This window comes from Vulpes lagopus, chromosome 7 (genome assembly GCF_018345385.1).
Source record: "Vulpes lagopus strain Blue_001 chromosome 7, ASM1834538v1, whole genome shotgun sequence".
NCBI lineage: Eukaryota > Metazoa > Chordata > Mammalia > Carnivora > Canidae > Vulpes > Vulpes lagopus.
Window position 1 is genome coordinate 92,091,543 of NC_054830.1, and position 21,154 is coordinate 92,112,696.

The following is a 21,154-nucleotide window of genomic DNA, read 5'->3' on the forward strand; positions in this document are numbered from 1 at the left end:
ACAAGATTATTTTACTAGAATTTATGGGGAAGAGATAATGGAGTCAAATTGTCACAAAGAAAATCTTCAGATTAAACTCCAGCCAAATAAAAAACAATTCAAGTTCTTTCAGTCTCCACTGCCTGGGCACCGAAGCAACACCCCTTCTCTCTGCATGCACATGTCAAGCTGCCAGTTATTGTATCCACCTGTTTTCCTGCCACTTAATTCTCTGCATCGTGTCTCGGCAATCCCAGACGTGAGTTCTGAAACACTTCTTCCATTTCTATGGTTGTCCTCATCCAGCTGAGGCTGCTGCTATCACAAACCTTCACCAACCATATGCTCTGGTCCATACAGCTTTCTTCTTAAACTCTGGGAGGACTCTTAAGGACAACAGGGTGGCTAAGGGAACAAAACAAGTAAAATATACTGTTCCATCTAGTGAAACTGCATTTGAAGAGGTCATTTAGATTGAAAATGTGTCAGAACAGAACTCGGCTTTTTCTTCCTTGGCCCATCATCAAGACTAAGAATACCCATCAAGCCTTAGGCAGAATTTTAATAGTAGAAAACTATTAATAAAAATCTAGGAGAAAGGGTGTTTTTCGTGTTGTTAGGTTATTCTTCAAACAGTTAACAGGAGATTCTACAGAGTATAACAATAATTGACTTCTGGGATGCTGTTTTTTTTTTTCCTTCAACGGAGTGATGGTTAAATAGGTTATATTCCTTCCCTCTATAAGAAAGCTATGTATGATTTTTGGACTTTTCTACATGAATAGGACTTTTTCCATTAGATGTTTAGTTAAAAGATAAACAAAATAAAAACCTGGTCCTGTGATGAAGTTAGGTCCACATGCTCAATGGAGCAGGCATGGCTGTGCTAATCTGCATTTGACTATGTGCTCACAAGTCCATACCTTTTCTTATTCTTCACAGGTCCTTCAGGGATCAATTTAAAGTAGGGCAGTTCTGTGTAATTCCTCTGGGTCACTTATTATAGATCTTATTTTAGGATATTAATATAAATATATTGAGATGTTATTTAAAATGTAATAGTGAGGAAATGTAGGTAAGCCAGTTAGACTCTAATAAGCCCTTAAGTGAACATGTACCTCCTTGACCCAAATTTTCTTCATCAGTATCAAGTTGTTTCCTACTTTCATGACCTAAAACAGACCCATGGCCATCAAAAATGAGTTCAAACTCCCTGAGGCTAACAAATGAAGGAAATCCTAGCAAGTCTCTAGGGACAGATCAAGTAAACATGTCAGACTACTGTCCCTATGCTCAGTGAAGTTCTGTGCTTGATCTCAATCCACTTACCTATACATGCCCTTCGAGTATGTTGGGGGTAAGAAAAAGGATCAGATCAATTCTTACTTGTTTGGCAACCAACAAAGTATACCATACTTAGATTAAAATATGGTCATACTAAGACTGTAGGCTGGCCAGCTAAATTATCATAAGTGCAGGGCAGCAGGTGATTTTCCCAAGTGTAGTATCTTTCTAGTGCAATATCTTATAGCATGTTAGGGGCCACTGCAACAGCAGCCATTGGTTGGACCAGATCCCCACATCCTGAGAGACAGATGACAGTATAAGCTGTCTCAGGCCACAGAACCAATGCCCAAAAGGCTTCTCAGATTTGAGTAAAATAATGTACCTAATTTTCACATATTTATGCTTGTGGTTCTTACAGTTCAACAAATCAACAAAGAAGTGTAAAAAATACAAAAACTACTTAAATGCCTAAAAGCATAGGTAATGTCCAATTCCCTTGGCAAAATACTATGCAGCTATTATAAATACTATTAATGAAGGCAATATAGGAATAGGTTAAAATGCTTTAAAAATAAATTTTAAATAAAGGCAGTGCTCAAAGTGTCTCTGTGTATTTTTTTAGTTGCTTAATAATTATAAATACATTAGAACAATGCTTATATGCAGAGGAGGCCAAAACTTCTTAGGGAAAAAATATCAAAATTGCCATTGGGCAAGGGGACTCTGGATTCCTCTCTGCTCTTTCCTGAATTTTCTAAACCTTAATTAAAGTAATAGGTTGCCATCATAATTAAACATTTAAAAGCTATTTAAATAAAAGTTAAATTTAAAGGCATAGAACTCTTCTTAAATCCACATTCTACTTCAAAATGCCACATGATGACAGCTCTAGATTACTTCTCTAGACTAAATTCAGATGAGCCCTTTCAGGAGCCAATATACACTAGAATGCTGTTTCTGTAGCAAAGACAATCATGGATGGCTTTCACCTATATTGGGCATGTAGTATGGAAGTAATACCTTTTAAAAGATCCCTGGATTTTGCTGAGAGGACTTCTTTAGGGCTTTCCATGATGCTGAAGAGCCAGTCAATGAACTAGGAAGATGAAAAGGAAAAGCAGTGTCAGTGAACATGGTCTCACTATTACTAAGAAAGCAGTCAGGAGCTTGGGCCTGCATTTATGCATATCTGTGCAAGGCTGGCAGACTAGAGATGAGAAGAGGACCAGGCCTAAGAGACAAGGAAGTTGGACACAGCTCCCATTTAGTCCAATGACCCAGCAAAGTTAAAACTCATTTCCCGGCTAAATGCCCTGAGACCTGCTATAGATTTTAACAGTGAGGTAGATATGGGCCCAGGGAATCTCCTGTGTGCCACAAACTTTCTCTCTCATCACTGAGAGCACCAGAGAGGTTAACTGAGCACCTTGCCCAAGTCCACTCCCAATGAATGGCAGAGTCCAGATTTCAACCTCAGTACATCTGACTGCAGAGCCTCACACTTCTTCTTTGCATCCTGCTGCCTGATTCTGCATACATCTAGGCCCAGGCTCGTGGGATGGGTAGTAAATAGGGGATTTACTTATGTCTGACATCATAAGCCCTTGTTTCCAAAATAAGATATTCTGTAGATGAGAACAATTTCTGCCCAAGTGGAATTGAAACAGGAAGTTGAAATGCAAGGGAAAGGCATAAAATAATTTACTAGGTAGAGCCAAGTGTGTTAACTGCAAATAAATCCTACAAATGAGGTAGAAACTCAGTACTACTCATGAGTTTGACTGTTTGATCTCCCAGGGTACAGCCAAAATTGTTTCTGAATTAGATAGAGGGTAATTTCATTCATGTCTAAATGTTGCCAATCTCTACTCACTAAAAAAACACATACATTAGTCATAGGTACTAGGTATTTTAACTTTGGACACAGAAACTGGCTTGAAGAAAGAGTAAGATAGAAAATACTCCTAATTCTCTATTTTGAGTAAATTAAAAAAATTTTTTCTTTTCCCAGTTTTGTTTTATAATATCCTACTGTTATGTAAATAAATCAAGAACTACAAATACATAATAGGTGTATAGGATGTCTACACTGCAGTCCAAAGTGATCACGGTGTCCCAGATCAGAAAAAACATAAGGGGATACCACATTGGAACTTACTTTGATTTAAAATGAAACAGAAAACACAAAATTTGGATGATATGAATATTTAAGAAAACAAAGGCATTTGAATGGAGATGCTTAGTGGAGTTGTGCATGGCTAGCCTGTGAGTCCATGGTTCAGAAATATTTTTAAGGACTAATGTTCAGATTTTAATAGTAAGCCACAAAAAGTTAGCTTTAAGCTTTCAACCTCATAAAAAAAATCCAGTTTTCATTGAATGGGATTCAAAAAAATCTTTCAATCAACTGTATTAAAGGCAGTTCAGAGCCATGGAATGAGAACTACAGAAAGCACAGTGTTTTCATAGGCTCCGCACAACAGCCAGGAGCCCGGGGACACTCGACATTAAAAACCAAAAGGTGCTTCCTATGGTCTGGATTTTGCTAAGGGCTAGGATAATGACCTTTACAAATTTCCCAGTGTCATCTAGCACATGCCAGGAGCAGGACGGGCCCCAGGATCAGCAACGTGGCTATAGGATGGAATGAGCTATGCAGAACCTTCAGTGTGCTACGAGAATGTGGATGCTCCAGATGCCCACCTCCCCAACCTACTCCCAGGCACGATGGATCATTCCCAGCCTTGCTCACCACCACTGTATCCTTCTTGTCATGCAATCCTGCAGCCTTGAACTTGCCTGTCTGTCCTCACTATGACGTTCTGAGCACCCAGAGCCTCACTTATTCTTTCCCCCCCATGATCAAGAACACATGTGCCTGCAAGTATAAGCTCTTCTCTGCCTCACCTCCTACCATAAACAATTTCCCACTGTTGTCACCATTGTTGTTTTTTGGCCAGCAGTGAGCCTCACTCTCTGAGGTTTTGTATCTGGCTAAGATTCGGGGCTGAGGATGAAAACCTGTGGGGTCATTCCAGTTGCACTTAACTCCCAACCTCAATTCTAAAGCAGAAATTGCTCAAGAGAAGATGGCCACCTTCCCTGGCAGGCAGGTGGCTGCTCACCTCACCTTCTGGGTCTGTTCCTTCCATGGCTCTTTTTGCAGCAGAAGAGGCATGCTACTGGGAAGGAGAGTGAGAGCCTCCTGAAGAGCGACCCTGTGCATTGGGCTCCTGCCAAGGAAGCTTGAAGCTGACCCAGCTGGGCCATTTTCCTGATGCCATGGCAACCAACTAGCACTGAGGCCAAGGAGGAGAGGGGCACCATGGTCCGCCCATGTAACCACTGCAGTTGCAAATACCAGCAACAAGAAGTCCAAAGCCTACAAAGGAAATAGAGTTAGGTCATGTGTTTTAACAATTCAGAGCAAACCAAGTTCATACACATAGCTTCTATCATGATGATGCAATGTCATCCTCCCCTTTGTCCCAGAAGAGGAGCCACACTGAACAACAAACTCTATTTCCATGCTTTTAATGAATTAATGTTTTAGGGCTTCAGAAGGTTTCAGGGATCCTCTTTTGCAAGACAGAAGGCCCAACAGTTTCATTATTATTGCTCTAATAATACAGGAGAAACATTATTTCATTCCTAATAATACTGAGATCCAAATATGCCTCTGCTTTGGTGTTTTCAAAAAGATAAAAGAATTCATTAGGAGTGATATAGAAAGGGATATTCAGATTTGTTGTTAGGTGGCCAAAACAGATTTTTAAAAAGAGGTCTGATAGTCTGTTTCTATTTCAAACATTAACAAATGACTCCCTACATGCATTTTATTTTTCTATTCTCATTATTTAATCTAAATATTTGAGTGGCAAACACTTGGTTTTGTTCCATTGATGCTGAAATGTAAACATTAAGACAAACTAAAAACAAGCTTTCTTGGAATAAGTGAGTCAGCCACAACAAATCATTAGGCATTTTTTAAAACCATTTTTTCAGTATGTTCAGTCATAGACTCACTGAAGTCTGGATCCTGACCTATATCTATAATTCCAAGAATTAAAAAAAAATTTAATTCCACTGTAATATTAGTTTAGGGTATATAATATAGTGATTCAACAATTCCATATATTACCCATTTGCTCATCAATATAATTCCCTTCACCTATCTCGCCCATTCCCCCACCCACCACCCCTATGGTAGCCATCTGGTTTGTTGTCTACAATTACGAGTCTGGTTTTGTTTTTTGGTTTGTTTTGGTTTTAGTCTGTCTCCTTTATTCCCTTTTGTTTGTTTTGTTTCTTAAATTCCACATATGAGTGGAATCATATGGTATTTGTCTTTCTCTGACTGACTTATTTTGCTTAGCATTATCTTCTCTAGCTCCATCCATGTTGCTGCAAAGATTTCATTCTTTTTATGGCTGAATAATATTCGTGTGTGTGTGTGTGTGTGTGTTTGTGTATCTCACTTCTTCTTTTTCCATTCATCTATCAATGGATACTCAGGTTGCTTCCATACTTTGACTATTGTTGATAATGCTGCTATATACATAGGAGTGCATATATCCCTTCAAATTAGTGTTTTTGTAAATCTTTGGGGAAATACCCAGTGATAAATTAGGGTAGTTCTATTTTTAATTTTTTGAGGACACTCCATACCATTCTCCATAGCAGCTGCACCAGCTTGCATTCCTGCCAACAGTTCATGAGGGTTCCTTTTTCTTCACATCCTCACCAACATTTATTGTTTCTTGAGTTTTTATTTTAGCCATTCTGGCAGGTATGAGGTGATATCACACTGTGGGTTTGATCTGTATTTTCCTGATGATGAGTGATATTGAGAATCTTTTTATGTGTCTGTTAATCATCTGGGTCTTCTTTGGAGAAATGTCATTTCATGTTTTCTGCTCATTTTTTATTTGGATTGTTTTTTTTTTTTTTTTTTGGTGTTGAATTGTAGAAGTTCTTTTTATATTTTGGACACTAACCTTTTTATCAGATATGTCATTTACAAATATGTTCTCCCATTCAGTAGGTTGTCCATCAATTTTGCTTGTTTCCTTTGTTGTGCAGAAGCTTTTTATTTTGATGTCGTCCCAATCAATAGTTTATTTCTGCTTTTGTTTCCCCTGACTCAGGAGACATATCTAGAAAGATGATGCTAGGCTGACATGAGAGAAATTACTGCTTGTGCTTTCTTGTAGGATTTTAATGGTTTCAGGTCTCACATTTAGGTCCTTAATTCATTTTTGAGATTTTGTGTTTGGTGTAAGAAAGCGGACCATTTTCATTCTTTTGCATGTTGCTGTGCACTTTTTCCAACACCATTTGTTGAAGAGGCTGTCTTTTTCCCATTGCATATTCTTGCCTCCTTTGTTGCAGATTAACTGACCTATGATTGTGGGTTTATGTTGGAGTTTCTATTCTGTTCCATTGATCTATGTGTCTATTTTCATGCCAGTACCATACTGTTTTGTAATTACAGCTTTGTAACATAACTTCAAGTCTGAAATTGTGATACTTCCAGTTTTGATTTTGCTTTGGCTATTCAGGGTCTTCTGTGGTTCCAAACAAATTTGAGGATTGTTTGTTCTAGTTCTGTAAAAACTGCTGTTGGTATTATTTTTTTTTAAGATTTTATTTATTCATGAGAGACATACAGAGGGAGGCAGAGACATAGGCAGAGGGAGAAACAGGCTCCATGTGAGGAGCCCGATGTGGGATGGATCACACCCTGAGCCAAAGGCAGACACTCAACCACTGAGCCATCCTGGTGCCCCTGCTGTTGGTATTATGAAAAGGATTGCACTGAATCAGTAGACTGCTTTGGTTAGCATAGACATTTTAACAATATTTGTTTATCCAATCCATGAGCATGGACTGCCTTTCATTTCTTTGTGTTGTTTTCATTTTCTTTCATCAATGTTTTATAGTTTTCAGTGTATAAGTCTTTCATCTCCTAGGTTAAGTTTATTCCTAGGTATTTTATTATCTTTGGTGCAATTGCAATGGGACTGTTTCTTAACTCCTCTTTCTGCTACTTCATTATTAGTGTATATAAATACAACAGATTTCTGTACACTAATTTTGTATCCTGCAACCTTACTGAATTCATTTATCAGTTCTAACAGCTTTTTGGTGGAGCATTTCAGGTTTTCTATATATAGTATCATGTCATCTGCAAAGAGTGTAAGTTTTACTTCTTCCTTAGCAATGTGGATGCCTTTTATTTCTTTTTGTTGTCTGATTGCTGTGGCTAGGACTTCCAGTACTATGTTGAATAAAAGTGGTGAGAGTGGTCATCCTTGTCTTGTTCCTGACTGTAGGTAAAAAGTTCTCAGTTTTCCCCCACTGAGTATGATGTTAGCTGTGGGTTTTTTACATGTGGCTTTATTGTATCAAAGTATGTTCCCTCTAAACCCATTTTAATAAGTTTTTTTTTTTTATCATGAATGGGTGTTGTATTTTGTGAAATATTTTTTCTGCATCTATTGAAAGGGTCATGGTTTTTATAGTTTTTCTTACTGATGTCATGTATCACGTTGCTTGATTTGCAAGTATTGACACCCTTGCACCCCAGGAATTAATCCTACTTAATTGTGATGAATTATTTCTTTAATGTATTATTTGATTTGGTTTGCTAATATTTCTGTTGAAGATGTTTATCAAAAAGATTGGCCTGTAGTCTCTTTTTGTGGTACCTCTTGTCTGGTTTTGATATCAGGATAATGCTCATCTCACAGAATGAATTTGAAAGTTTTCTGTCCTCTTCTATTTTTGAAAAAGTTTGAGAAGAAAAGGTATTAAGTCTTCTTCAGATGTTTGGTAGAATTCACCTGTGAAGCCATCTGGTCCTGGACTTTTGTTTGTTGGGAATTTTTTGATCACTGTTTCAATTTCATGGCGGTCATCAGTCTGTTTAAATTTTGTTTCTTCCTCATTCAGTTTTGGGGAATTATATGTTTCTAGGACTTTATCCATTTCTTCTAGGTTGTCCAATATGCTGGCATATAATTTTTCATAACATTCTCTTATAATCCTTTATATTTTTGTGGTGTTGGTTATTTCTCTTCTTTCATTTGTGATTTGGAGTTTAGTTTTCTTTCTTTTCTTTTTTTTTTTTTTTGGATGAGTCTGGCTAAAGGTTTATCAAATTTTGTTGATTTTTTTCAAAGAAACAGCTCCTGTTTTCACTGAACTGTTCTATTGTTAAAGTTTCTCTATCATGTATTTCTACTCTAATCTTTATATTTCCTCCTCCCTTCTACTGGTTTAGGATTTTGTTTGTTCTTTTTCTAACTCCTTTAGGTGTAAGGTTAGGTTGTTTATTTGAGATTATTCTTGGGGTAGGCCTATAAACTTCCCTGGATGTTTCTAGTTTTATGAACTAGATGTTCATATGTTCATATGTTGTGGTTAGAAAAGATGCATGGCATGACTTCAATTTTTTTGTATTTATTGAGACTTTTTTTGTCACCTTGTTTTGTGATCTATTCTGGAGAATATTCCTTGTGCACTTGAAAAGAATGTGTATTCTGCTCTTTTACGATAGAATATTCTGAATATATCTGTTAAATACATCTGGTCCAGTGTATCATTCAAATCTTCTGTTTCCTTGTTGATTTTCTGTTTGGATGATCTGTCTATCGATGCTAAGTGGGGTGATATTAAAGTCCCTTATTTTAATTGAATTACTATCGATTATTTCCTTTATGTTTATTATTAACTGTTTTATGTATTTGAGTATTCCCATGTTGGGTGCAGAAATATCTTCTTGTTGGATTGTCCCGTTTATAATTATCTAGTGTCCTTCTTTGTCTCTTGTTACAGTCTTTCTTTTAAAGTCTATTTCATCCAGTATAAGTATTGTCCAGTATAAGTATCCCAGTATAAGTATAGTTTCCCCAGCTGTCTTTTCAACTGCATTTACATGATAAATGTTTCCCTATCCCCTCACTTTCAGTCTATTAGTGTCTTTATATCTGAAATGAGTCTGTTGTAGGCAGCATATAAATGGGTCTTCTTTTTTTATCCTTTCTGTCACTCTTTGTCTTTTGATGGGAGCATTTAATTCATTCACATTCAAAATAATTACTGATACGGATGTATTTATTGCCATTTGTTGGTTGTTTCTGTATTTCTTCTCTGCTCCCTTCTTCCCTTGCTCTCTTGTCTTACCATAAGTTGGATTTCTTTAGTGATATATTTAGAATCCTTTCTCTTTACTTTTTGCATATCTGTTGGTGGGTTTTGATTTGTGGTTACCATTAGATTCGTATATAACATCTAGTGCATATAGCAGTCTCTACTAAGTGAATGGTCACTTAAGTTTGAACACATTCTTTACTCCTCTCCCTGCCATGTTTTGGGTATATGGTTTCATATCTTACATCCTATTATTTTGTGAGTCCTCTGACTAGTTTTTATGGATATACTTACTTTTACTGCTTTTATGCTTCCTGATTTTCTTCTTACTTATGGTCCTTCCTTTCCACTCAAAGAGTCCCCTTTAATGTTTGTCATAGGGTTGGTTTACTGGTCATGAGGTCCTTCAACTTTTGTTTGTCTGGGAAACTCTTTCTTTCTCCTTCTATCCTAAATTATAGCCTTACTGGTTTTTCCCTTTCAGCACTTTGAATATATCATGCCACTTACTCTCTTCTGATCTGCAAAGTTTCTGCTGAAAAATCTGCTGATAGCCGTCTCGAGTTTCCCTTGTATTTAATGGTCTTCTTTTCACTTGCTGTTCCTAAAATTCTCTTTATCACTACTTTTTGCCATTTTGATTCTATATGTCTTGGTGTGTACCTCCTTGGACTGATTTTGTTGGGAGATCTTTGTGCCTCCTGTATCTGAATTTCTGTTTCCTTCTCCAGATTCCAGAAATTTCAGTTATTATTTCTTTAAATAAAGTTTCTGCCCATTTTTTCTTCTTTTTCTGGGATCTCTATAATGCAAATGTTATTATTCTGATGGAGTGGCTGGGTTTCCTAAGTATGTTCTTTCTTATTTTGCATAATTTTTTTCTCTCTCCTACTCAGCTTGATTTTTTCCATTACTTAATCCTCCAGGTTGCTGATTCATTCTTCTGCTTCCTCTAGTCTTCTATTCCATCTAGTGTATTTTTTATTTCATTTATTATTTTTAATCTGTGATTGATTCTTCATATTTCTTTGTTAAGGGTGTCACTGGTGTCCTCTACTCTTTTCTAAAGTCCAGTAAGTATCTTGTATTCATTACTTGGTATTCATTACTTTAAATTCTCTATCAGGCATATTATTTATCTCCATTTTGCTTTGGACTCTTGCTGTGGTTTTGTCTTGTTCTTTCATCTGGGACATATTCCTCTGTTTCCTCATTTTATTTAACTCTCTGTGTCTGTTTCCATGTGTTAGGAAAGTCAGCCATGTCTGCTGCTCTTGAAAGCAGTGGCCTTATGAAGAAGAGGTACTATAGTGCTCTGCAGAGTACTGTCCTGTTTACTAGAACCTGGAGCTTCAGAGGTGTCTCCTACACTCTGTTGTTGTCATTTGACTGCTTTTTCCTTCAGTCTAGTCATCTGCAACGAGTCTCTATTCACCTGTTGTGGGCAGTAATTAGTCCCTGTGGTGTTAGTGGGCCAGTCTGGTGCTGCCTTGAGTTGAGTTAGGCCAGAGATACAGTGGCATCAAACTGCAGAGCACTTGCCATGTGTTGTCCCCTGAGAAGCTCTTTCATTAGTGGGCAGGCCTGCAATCAGACGAATTGAATTGTCTGTCCCCAGCCCATTACTGGGGCCACAAACTGACCAGTGTGTGTGCTCATCTTTCTCTTTCCCCAGGACAGGAATCACTTTGGAGGGGTACTGGTCCCTGTCAGGACTACTTGCACACTTCCAGGCTTGTGGATCAGTTTGAATGGGCTTTGGCCAAGAGCATATTGGAGGAGGTGGATCTGTAACAAGCTTGGGCATGAGATGTACAGAGCCCAAAAGGTCTGTACACTAGGGAGAGGGGACATGCTGCCGCCTCTGGGACCACAGTGGTTGGATCAATCTGCAAAGCATGCAGGGGTAGGGCATTCAGTTTTACTAAGGTGCACTCAGATTTTCTGTGAAAGGAGACCCACCACTACCATAGGGCCAGTCTGTGTGGATCTGCAAAGAGTGGGTGGGCAGGGGACACAGTTTTAGCCAGGTGTGTGCCAGTTGTTCACAAAAGGCTACCTGCCACCACCACCTCTGCTGAAGCCCCACAAGGTATGTGGTTAGTGAAGTCTGAGCAGGTGTTCTGTGGGTAGGGATCCACAGCACAGGGACTGAGGCAAACCCAGCTGGAGTGGACAAAGCCTCAGAGCTGAGGTGGGGAGATGGGTGTAGTGGAAACAAGTTAGGTAGCAAATGTGGGTGCCAGACTGGTTCCTGCAGGTGGCTGCAGGTGGCCAGGTGTTTATGCTGGGGGGCAGAGGAGAGAAATAGCACCTACCAGCTCCTTTGTTCTTGGAAGAGTCTCCTTGTGAATATCCATCTGGGACAGGCTCTGATTAAGCAAATAACTTCCTCTCTATACCCCTATGTATTTTTTCAAATTGCTGATTTGGTTATTTCTTGTGCTGTCTCTTTAAGGACAGGGACTCAGTTTCCTCTCACTGGCCAGGCTCACCCACAATCCAACCTGCTGGTTGTTAAGAACTCACAAAACTCTAGTTTTCAAAGGCAAATGTTATGGGGATTCATCTTCCCCATGTGGGCTCCCAGTGTGACAGCCTTCTTCTCCCTTTCTCCACACCCATAGTCTGTTTAGCTCCCCACTGCATCTCCACCCTCCCGACCCTCTTCAATGTGGCCTCTTCTGTACATTTAGTTGAGAAGTTTGTTCCTTCAGCCTTTGTTTTCTGGGTTATTTACCCTGATGTGAGTGTTATCTAGTTGTATCCATGAGGTGAGGTGAGCTTGGGGTTTTCCTATTCAGCCATCTTCTCAGCTTATATATCTCCTTAGACATTTTAAATAATCTGTCTAGGATCCATCCATTTAGAGTTTAGACTAATCTACGCTCTTATGGAAATGGTAGTAACAATGAGTTGTTGGATTACTGTGACTGAAATTATACTTCCTTCTGCTTATCTGTATTTTCTAAGTTTTAAAAGATTTTTTTTAAAAAAACAAAGTCAACAAAAATATAGGAGATCAGAAGAAAATGACAACAGATTCTGCTAGTTAAAAAAAAGTTTAAAAAGTACTTCTTCATTTCTTAAAATTCATAATTTCACGAATTAAAATTTCAAAACTATATACAACTCTTTAGGAAAACTGATCAGAATTCCAAACAACATCCCAGGCTATCCAAATTCCATTTACAGTAAACAAGATATCTGTGAAACATGCCTGTAGAAAAAATTCTACTATTAAAAAAGGCATAGTGGGCAGTGAAGTCAAGAAAAGAAGAAGAGTGGGAACGTGCTATCCTTCTTTTATTTATCAACATTTCTCTATTTTAATTTACCCAAATAAGTGGCTGTTAACCTTTTTTGGTCATATATCATTTTACTCCTCTCATGAACAGAAATATTGGTACAAACACAGATTACTTGCATGAAGGAACCTCTTCAAATCAGATGTTTGAGGACATTCTCTGGACCAATGCAAATGCCAGAGTCCTGTACCTGACCCTCCTTTGTGGAGTCAACCCCAAGTATATAGAACCCTGGGTCCTTTGCATGCTGCCCACTGAGGAACCTACTCTGTTGAAAATATTTTTCTAAGGGCAGCCCTGGATATCTCTCCAAGAGCCAGGCAAGATCATTCCTTGTGACGTCAGAGTTATAACCAGCATTTCCCAAAAGTAAAAGGGGGGAGGGAGGGGAAAAAGAGAGAAAAAAGGACACAGCAACTTTTTTGTCTCTTGGGAGAGCAAAAGTAAGTTTTACATTTTAAGGGAGCCACAAATGACTCCTCTAGATTGTACCTCATCAAGAGCCACGTTCGGAATAGATGTCGAGTGGTATGCAATATTTCTGATATAACCCATCAGTTCCAAGAGCCATTCCATTCTCTTTAACACACCTGAAACAAAAAGGGTATTTTCTTACCAGACCATGGTTTTCCTATGAAATGTAAAACCTTTCAGTATTAGCCACCATAAATAAAACAGAACACCTGGTGAAAATTTCACAAAAACAGTTTCAAATCCTCTTGTAATACCTGAGACTTGTGATTTTGCAATACAGAGTTGACATTATTCACATAAGATGGCTGTATTTTTATCTTAATTTTCAAAAGGTAATTTATTCTTCAAAACTATGCACCTATTAGTGATAAAATGCAATTATTGGTGTTTCTCTCTCAACATTCAACTCACTAGGAGAAATCTGGCAGGCCAACTAGCCAGCAATGTTGAATCGTGGATAATCAGGTTTTTTTTATGGTCTTCCTTTACTTAAATATTCCCATTCTATGCCAAAATCACAGAGAAAACCTATCCCAAAGACATAAAAAGAAATATATAAAAACCAGTTATTATATAATAACTGGAGAAAAAAACATCAGCATCAATATTGACTTTTTCCTTTTTTATTATTATTTTTTAAATGAGGATTCCCAGCACGGTAATGCTTACTTGGGAAGGTTGTCAAATTTTAGTGAGTAAGAGGAAAATGGGAACCAAACTGGAAGACCAGCTAGTTAGAACCAAAGGCAGCATCAAATTTATTTGTTTGCTTCCTGTATCTTGCTTCCTTGGGAGCATCTACTAGATTTCTCCCCGATAAATGCACTTCTGATTTAGAGTAAAAAACCAAGTTTTTCATCACAGGTTCATTTTTCATGAAGCAGGCAATAATGCAGAGATGAAACAACTATCTCAGTTGCTAAAGAGGAGAATCAATCAAAATTTCCAATCTAGTCTCAAAAAAGAGTATTAAAATTATGTCTGCCAGTTTTCTCTCAAAACCTAAAGATACAAGAAATGAGGGAAATACAAAAAATACAGATATATAAGTAACTCGCCTAGGGTCACTAGGGCTTCCCTGCCATACCTGCTCTATTGGAGCCAGGTGCCATGTGGAACTGAATGTAGACTATAAGCAATGTGACCAAAGGCATGGGAGGAGAAATGGGAGAGCTCATTATTCTTAGAGTGTAAAGGTCTATGGTTATTTTATTTTTTTAATATTTTATTTTTTATTTGACAGAGAGACAGAGAGGGCACAAGCAGGGGAAGCAGCAGATGGAGAGGGAGAAGCAGGCTGTCCATTGAGTAGGGAGTCAGATGTAAGGCTTGATCCCAGGACCCTGAGATCATGACCTGAGCCGAAGGCAGATGTTTAACCAACTGAGCCACCAGGTGGCCCACAGTCTACAAAACTCTAAAAATTCCATCGTCTGATTCATTAGCAGAGCTTCAGGCTTACAGCTTGTGGCTTGAGGTTGTAGTTAGGGTGCCCAATTTTATTCCTTTCACCCCTGAGAAGTTCCCCTATAGAATAACAAGTTAATTTTATTGTCGCTGTTTTCTTCGTTTTATTTGCTTGTTAAATAACCAACCAAAAGTCTGACCCTGAAAGGACTGACATCACAAAATCGATTGACATCCTGTTTGGGAAATGGAAGCAGGCAGAAATCAACCTGACATACTTATTTATATCCTTGGGGGCCTGGAGAGCCAAAGACAATACCAAATTTACCAATAGTATTCATCCTCATCTCCAGGGTGGAGGTCAGGAGCTGGAGTGGAACTGGTTATTTCATTTAAGGTTGCCCCTCCCTTAGGGTAACGAAAGTCCTCCTGGGTCAAGAGGCACCAATCTCTTTTTTTTTTTTTTTTTAAGATTTTATTTATTTATTCATGAGAGACACAGACAGAGAGAGAGAGAGAGAGAGGCAGAGGGAGAAGCAGGCTCCATGCAGGGAGCCTGACGTGGGACTCGATCCTCAGTCTCGAGGATCACACCCCTGGCTGAAGGCGGCGCTAAACCGCTGGGCTACTGGGGCTGCCCACCAACCTCGTTTTTAAGTTGAGGAAACAACTATAGCTCAAAAGGGATGGTAGGCTGACTTTCTGTTCCTGCTGTTGGCCCCAGGCTGGCCTTACCTGTGTTAGCATGGCTCACAATCCGTGCCTGGTAGAGGCTGTGCAGTACCATCCAAGCTAGTGTGTCTCTTTCCTTGTGCTCAACAGCAACACTGAGGATATCCATCAAGCTCATCAAGGGGAATCGTCCTTGAGAGACCAAGTACAGTCTGACAAAGGCAGCCTTTTCTATGCTGCTCTGCAAAAAAAGCCAATTGTTCAGTTACTATTAAATTAGCTGAAGTCATTATCAAACCTCGGGGCAAGGGCAAAACAGAAAGGGTGAGTTGAAACTTGATTATTATTCCAAATGCTAAAATTGTTCATTTCCTGCAGCACGTGACCTATCTGCCTGGGTGCTCTATTTTAAAATGTACATACAGATTGAGGGTTCTAATGTCACCTCCTGTCTTCTCCTAAAACCCATCAGTGACTTTAGGGGTTAATTGGTGATGATATTTTGCACAAATACACAAATAATGATAATGATGATGATAACTAAAAAACACAGCACTTATGTGCCAAGCACCATTCTAAGCACTTAACATATATTAATTCAGCAGTTCACAAAGTGCGGTACACAGACCTCTGAGGGACCCCAAGACCCTTTTAAAGGGTCTGTGAGGTCAAACTATATTCACAATTGCACCAAAACTACAGTAATAGTCACTGTATTTTTCATGGCCACTTGCAATTTTTTTAAGAAAGGACTTTTATTTAAAATGCCCTTGTAAACAATAAAAATTATTAGTTACATTAAACCTTCGCCCTTAGTACAAATCTTTTTAAATAGCATGGATGACAAAATAGCAAGTATGCATGAGGGATTTCTGTGGCATACCCAAGTATTTACAGTTGTTTTGAGGAAAAACACTCATATGTTCGGGCTGTGAATTGAAATAGCCACTTTTTATGGAACACCATTTACTTGATGATTGATGGATAAACTATGGTTATTCAAATGGAGTATCTGACAGACTTTTTTTTTTTTTTTTTAAATGGAAGAAAGTGAGACTGTCACTTCAAGGAAATACTTGACAGTATTTGTTGCCAATGATAAAATCTAAGCTTTCAAGTGAAAATTCGACTTTGGGAAAATTTGTATTTGCACTAAGAGTTGGCAGCTTCCCAATACATGAAAGACTCTTCTGATGATTTTAACAAATGTGATATTTTGATATTGTATACTGAAATGCATCAACATTTAGAAGATTTTCAAAACTCAGTGATTCAGTATTTTCCAAATGCTTTTGTAATATTATACCCAGAGTGCAAGCCGGACCAATGGATTTTAATATAACAGACTATGTGAAGTTTATTCATATGGATTCAGACTCCACATGCTGTCCCTACCCTGAAGAAAACACCATTTGTTGAGTTCTGTTGCAACATCAAAAAAAAAAAAGATATCCATAATTATCTGAAACTATTAACACATTCTTCACATTTCCACCAACATGTATTTATAAGGCTAGATCTTCCCCACATACTTTACCAAAACAACATCACAACAGATGAAGCTATGAGAATCCAATATTAGAGATTTCCATTAAGCCAGACATTAGAAAGTTGCAAAAATGTGAAACAATGCCACTTTTCTTATGATTTTGTTTTCAAAATTTTTTCCTATTTATGTAAAGATGCAATGGGTTTACTATTACTATTAAGTAAATATTTTTTAACTTCCTAGTTTTAATTTCTAATATGGTAAATATTGAAAGATATGACTCATTTAAATTAAAGTCCTTTGGAATCTTCAGCAATTTTTAAAACACTAAAGTAGTCCTGAGACCAAAAAGTTTGGGAAGTACTATATAGCCACTGAATTTTCACACCACCTTATGCAGCTGACTACCACCATCCTTCCTTTATAGATGATCATTGGAAGCACAGACGTTAAGTAACTTGCTTATGGTCACATGGCTTGAGGTGGTAGAGGTAAGAACTGGAACCCAGGGAGTCTGAGCTCTTTATTCTTTCCAAAAATGAATAGAAAACACTGACCTCAGTAAAACACACTAATTCTTTTGAGGACAGGAGAACACTATTCAGTGAGTTCTAGTGAAAATGCTCTAACTGGTATTTTAAGAACCCTGGTGAATAACACAGCAACCTTCAGCTCTACATGCCATGAAGTAAATTATATGCATTACTTCAAACTATTACATAAATAATGATAGGATATACTACATGAATGTGATAACTATGACAGTAAATAATTACTGAGTACTAGCCTTATATCAGGTACTTCTCCAAGAAGTTAACATGGATTAAGTCATTGTTAACTCTCAAAACAACTCTGGGAGGTAAGTGATAATATCTCCCTTTTATAGACAAGGAAACTAAGACAGAGATTATGAAATGTATTCAAGGTTACAATGCTAGTAAATTACAGAGCTGGATTTCAAACCCCAGCAGTGAGGGTGCCCAGTCTATTCTCTTAAGCATTTCCTCATACTGCTTGTCTTAGCTTAAATCAAACTCCTCTCCAAAATCCTGATATTCCAAAACTACACCAAGGGTTCTCAAACCTCAGGATGCACCACAATCACCTGCGCTGACTGTTAGAAGACAGATTCCTGAGCCCCACCTCTGACTCAGCAGACCTTGTGGGACTCAAGAATTTTCATTTCTAACCAGTCATCAGGCTGGTTCAGGGACCATATTTTGAAAATCACTGCTACATGATGTAGAAATTCAAGGATTGAAGTGAAGAGGCAAACCTATCATCAGGTGAAATAAATGGAAAGAGGTCCACTGGCCCGGTGAGGGCTCATAGTTCTCTAGACCCCTGCTATTACATGGTATGTAGGGTTGACATGTATATAAGTATGTCCATTGGGATATACTTCTAGTAAAAAAAAAAAAAAAAATCATTCAGGGGATCCCTGGGTGGCGCAGCGGTTTGGCGCCTGCCTTTGGCCCAGGGCGCGATCCTGGAGACCCGGGATTGAATCCCACGTCGGGCTCCCAGTGCATGGAGCCTGCTTCTCTGTCTGCCTATGTCTCTGCCTCTCTCTCTCTCTCTCTGTGACTATCATAAATAAATAAAAATTAATTTAAAAAAACCATTCAGTGTTTATGTGCAATCTAATAAGACATCTATTATACTAGCTAAATGTGTAACTTAACTGGTATGTTATTCATCCTTTGGGCATCGGTATAAGGAGTACTTGTTAATTATCTTGTGTCTGGGCTAACAGTGTTTTTCAAATTGCCAACTTTCTTCTTTACAAAAGGATAAGTACCAGCTGAAATAAAATAAATTTAAGAACAAAACTACTTATTTATGTCTTCCATGCACCAGAAAGTTCTTTAGCCAGAATATTCCCATTCTTATGGAATGGGAATCCCTTATGGATTTTGTATTGAAGATATTATCCTGTACTTACGTTTGCCCATAGGTGACACTAAAATGTTCTTGACAAAGTTGAACTAGGTTAAAAAGTTGTTTACCCATCTATCCATCCATACCATTAGACTGAACATGAGATCCCACAGCAAAACAGAGTTTCCTCAAATTATCCACTAACAAATATGAAGCAAAACTAGCTTCAGTCAAAAGGATACTGTAGTCATCTCTTCAATTGGAATTCCCACTTCAATAATGGAAATAATACACAGGTATGTTATTACCTTAGTCATCCGGGCAATCCGATTGGCTTCATCATCTGTCATTTCTGAGAGGCATTTTGCTACACTGACATATACCTCGAGATCATTTCTCTAGTAAAGAAAAATCACAAGCATGTCAAAATACAATATAAGATAAGAGACAAGATTCTCAATGTTCTGATGAATTATTAGCTTTACTTACCTCCATGAACAGCAGCTTATGAGATTTTAATCAAACCAAACATATGGCCAGTTTTTATCATTAAAAAAACATCTTTCTGGGGCACCTGGCTGGCTCAGTAAGTAGAGGAGGTGGTCCCTGATCTTAGAGTCATGAGTTCAAGCTCCACATTGGACAAGGAGTTTACTTAAAAACAAAACAAAAATCATCTTTCCTATTATTTTATTTGTTTGGCTGTACTTGTCTATTTGTGTGACTGTACTTTTTTCCTCTTATCAGAATCCATCATTCCAAACAGATTCTTAACTTCTTTGTAAAAGTATAATTCAGGAATCAGGAGGGGAAAGGCTAGTATTACGTCACTTGATATAAGAGAAAAACACTGGACAATAAGTCTAAAGATTCTCCAGGTGTAACATGTAAGTGTTTCTGAGCTTGTTCGTCTTCTGCAGGCATTTGGTAAAAGGCCTAACAGCATATTTCCTGGGGTAGCACTGGTTAACCTGTTTCTAAGCTGGCTCAAAACTTTGGTTCTAAATACTAAACCTCAATTTAGATCTTGGAAGCAAACACATTCTTAGTGAAAAATGTGGTTATTTCTTCCTAGCCTTCCCACCACATTCTTAAAACATACACCTCCCTGCTTTGCCAAAAGGGCTTTAAAAAATCCCAAACATAAATTGTCAGGAATGTAAATATTTTTGTTCCTTACCCGAATCTTATTTGGCAGAAGGTCAAAAATTTTTCCAGTAGCTTCACAGAGCAGACTCCAAAGGTGATGGGTAGGGCTGGGCAGTTTCATGGCCTGACTCAGACCCTGTAAGGCACTCACACATAACTCAGGATGGGGAAGTGGGGAAGCTGCTTTAAAAACTGCCACCATCACATTTTCAACAAAACCCATGATCTGTTCATCCGAGACATGTTTTATCCATAGAGGTGCAGACACCAGGAGGTATTTCTTGATATTCAACTGGAAGCAAAAGTAGAGAGGTCAGGAATAGGCAAGGCTGGGTTGGCAGTGCTCAAAACCTCGAGGTCATCACTGTGTTTGAGGGTGGGCTGAGAGAGGGAAAGGCTCAGGTTACTTCCTTGCCCCTCATTTCCGCCAGCCTCATGATCCAATGGGCCATGAATGCATGCAGTCTTGGCTGCTATGGGGACTTGTGATCCAGGGCGACTCGTGTATATATAGTATCTGCCAATCTATCTGTGAACTACTCTGCTTAAGCCTTGGAGATTTTAAGGGCGGGGGGGGGGGGGAATAAAATGCTACTTCTGAAAGTACATGACGATTGCTATTCAATCTTGAAAGGTCACATTCCCTGGCAGGAAAAAAATCCTCAAGGTGAAAGGCTCATCTGCAGGAAATCAACTCACCAGAATATTTGATCTTATTAATGTCTTCTTCTAGGAAGCATAAGGGAATAAAAAGAACTGACATGCCAGGACCATTTCTGATCAAAGAGCAATAGCTGACCATGTGGAATTGACCATGGCACCCTGGAGGTCATGAGAGCTGAAAAAGGGGCATGGTTCAAAATAGCTCGGTGCCAGACACGTTAAGAGAGGAGGCTTCAAAAATTCTGAGAAACATAAGCATGCTTCTCAAGGAGCAGCAAGTTGAAAAGAAGCGGTATTAAAAAGAATAAAACCCAGTAAATTTCAGAAAATATCAGTGTGGTTGCATGAGTTACTGAAAGAGTTCTCCGTAAAGAACATGCCGTTTCTGATCTTTTTTTTGTAAATGAGAAGGTGTATAATTAAGAAAATGAATTCACAAACTTAATGTGTTCATTAACAAAGACAGTAAGGAAAGTCCACAATCACGGACAAATGCCAAAAAGTAACAGAGATCTAAAAGAGAAGAGGAAGGATAACTGAATTCTGGAAATAGTTTCGAGGTAAACAAAACAGGCTGAGTTATACCTGACTCAAGAGGAAGGAAGGGTTAAGAGAACAGTGTCTTCGACACAGATGGAGTCAGCCAGGCTCACTCCCATTTCTTAGCAATATAAACTGTTTAATTGAGATG

The 21,154-nt window shown here is 38.3% G+C and overlaps 1 protein-coding gene across 3 annotated transcripts in view; it reads right to left on the minus strand.

Annotated features, from left to right (window-relative positions):
* The window catches only part of FOCAD (focadhesin), a 308,502-nt gene continuing 287,348 nt past the window's right edge, over nucleotides 1-21,154 (minus strand). For all 3 annotated transcript variants that reach the window (XM_041762114.1, XM_041762115.1, XM_041762113.1), the window contains 7 exons: nucleotides 19,832-20,092; nucleotides 18,960-19,049; nucleotides 15,345-15,522; nucleotides 13,221-13,318; nucleotides 4,397-4,648; nucleotides 2,287-2,362; nucleotides 1-384 (listed from right to left, as the gene is read on the minus strand). In XM_041762114.1, the coding sequence (XP_041618048.1) occupies nucleotides 311-384; nucleotides 2,287-2,362; nucleotides 4,397-4,648; nucleotides 13,221-13,318; nucleotides 15,345-15,522; nucleotides 18,960-19,049; nucleotides 19,832-20,092 (1,029 nt within the window). In that variant the 3' untranslated portion in view covers nucleotides 1-310. The remainder of the gene's footprint in view (nucleotides 385-2,286; nucleotides 2,363-4,396; nucleotides 4,649-13,220; nucleotides 13,319-15,344; nucleotides 15,523-18,959; nucleotides 19,050-19,831; nucleotides 20,093-21,154) is intronic.